Source organism: Exserohilum turcica (assembly GCF_000359705.1).
Source record: "Exserohilum turcica Et28A unplaced genomic scaffold SETTUscaffold_362, whole genome shotgun sequence".
NCBI classification, from domain to species: domain Eukaryota; kingdom Fungi; phylum Ascomycota; class Dothideomycetes; order Pleosporales; family Pleosporaceae; genus Exserohilum; species Exserohilum turcicum.
The window spans coordinates 1-2,093 of NW_007360206.1; the positions used below are offsets into that span (position 1 = coordinate 1).

At 51.0% G+C, this 2,093-nt stretch overlaps 1 protein-coding gene across 1 annotated transcript; it reads right to left on the bottom strand.

Moving 5' to 3' along the window:
• Positions 1-217: 217 nt before the first annotated feature.
• Positions 218-952, bottom strand: SETTUDRAFT_152320 (uncharacterized protein; the record flags this gene model as incomplete). The annotated part of the gene is made up of 1 exon (XM_008029757.1): positions 218-952. One exon carries the CDS (start codon positions 950-952, stop codon positions 380-382), a length of 573 nt encoding a protein of 190 aa, XP_008027948.1. The 3' UTR covers positions 218-379.
• Between the last annotated feature and the right edge of the window lie 1,141 nt (positions 953-2,093).

A 2,093-nucleotide genomic window follows, 5' to 3' on the forward strand; every position in this document is an offset into this window, starting at 1 on the left:
TTTTTTTTTACTATACAGAGTCTGGAAAACAAGCATTTTCACATTCATCCGAATAAAAATACATAGTTCGGAGAGCTGCGTGTGGTGGTGGTGGTCTCTCCGAGCCAGCAGCCTAGCGCGCGATTACGGTGCTCAGCAAGATGCATTGATATAAAAAGTGGACATGTCGCATGGGGGATTCAGACAACGACGTTTGAATTTTTTTTGCCCTAGTTTTCTATTTCGTTCTACAGAGTCCAAGATCGCTCGCTGGGGCTCTACACACACACACACACACACACACACATCATCTTACTAACATACACAGTCGATGCACTCATCCATACATTCATTCACCCACACCTCAAAACGCCAATCGCCAGGATCCCCACTTCGCTCATTACAACTTCGCCGGCAGTCTTCCGCTCTTCTGCGCGGTATACGTGGCAATAAGGTCCATGAGCTGCGGACTCAGCACATCATACGTCTGGAGGCCGACGGTCCTAAACTTTTCCCTTACTGCCTCCATGCCCGCCGGATTGAACCCCTGCTCAATGATACTGCTTACAAAGGCGGCGAACTGCGGCTCCTGCCATCCAGAGGTATTGCTGAGTTCGGTGTGGACAAAGTCGAGGCCCTTGAAGGGATGCTCGGTTTCGATGCGGCCGAAGAGGTGCACGCCGCACTGCTTGCATGCGTTGCGCTGGATGGCGGCCGATGCGTCGATGATGTGCAGTTTGCTGGCGTTTGCGGTAACGGCTACGTTTTCCCTGGGTACCACACCGACAACCGAGAAGAGGGCGCCTTGCGGCTTCCAGCATTTGGAGCATCCGCATGCGTGGTTGTGCGCGACGTTGCTGGATAGTGTGACTTCGACTTTGTCCGACGCGCAGTGGCAGTACAGCTTGCCGCCGGGGAAGTTGGGCACGCCCTTTTTAATGCCCTTGTCGATTGCGGGGTGGATGCTAACCATGATGAAGATGTTCTAATCAAAGCTATAGTTTTTTTTCTCTTTGAGATGTTATCGAGGTAGCTTGTATGTATCTTTGGTTACAATTGACTGGTTACCAGGATCACGGGAGAACGAAAGGAAGAAAAAAAAAGGTACCTGTGTCCCAGAGCCCGGAAACTATATAGGACCACCGCATGGATTCCGCGCGCAGACACGCCGCCGCCCCTCATCGGGGAACATCAGCCCATTTTCGAACGAGCGTGCGATACGAATGGCGCAATCGCTGGTTTCTTGGTCTGTTATTGTGGAATCTCTGTATGCGGTTCCGCATAGGGTTTCCGCTTTAGGTCACTGGGACCTTCCCCGCCTCGTTTGCTCCACGACATGGGCGCGCCGCCGCCGCTGTTGATTGCGTTTGCTCGCCTTTTTCTGCCAGCGAGGAGAAAAGACCAGAGTTTGAGTTCCCTTGGGCGCGGGTTCCGCTGTTGTTTCTTTTGGTACCGACAAAGGCGAGGGGAGTTGGGTGGGAGAGCATGTACCATGGCGATACTCAGTCGGTCAATAGCGGGGACGTACATGTACCGTGCTATCGCCCCGAAGGAACCCGCTTCTGGCTCCAAGAATTACCCACGCGCGGATCCGACAGTTACTCTTACTTCAAGCGTTGTGCTCCATAATTACCCCTCCTACGCACTCGTCAGGATCGAGGAAATCCTTTCGATCCAATTTCACCCCAGAAGAAGAAGAAGCAGGACGAAGCCAATTTTCAGAGAAGAAAGGAAACCCACAGCGCAACCCAACCAGCTCTATACATGAACTCGTACTCTCGCAAAAGTCGCAAACATGCAAATCATGCATGGCATTTAGCGCTGACTGCACACGCAGTGTCCTGGCCTCTAACTTCTATCTTCTAATTTCTTTTTACCCATCTTCGTCTAGCTTCGTTAACTTGCTGACGCCTATGCACTATTATTATTGTTCCATTAGAGTCTAGTGAGCTCGAGGCTATGTAAGACTTTGGCCGAGGCCGTTCTAACTAGATTTATTTACAAATACGAGTTTGTGCTTGAAGTGTGTCTGTGGTGCTTCGGCCTTTGCTAGGTAAGCGATAGCTATCGCTTACTAGACGCCTAGTGCTAAAGAGCATTTTGATAACAGAAAG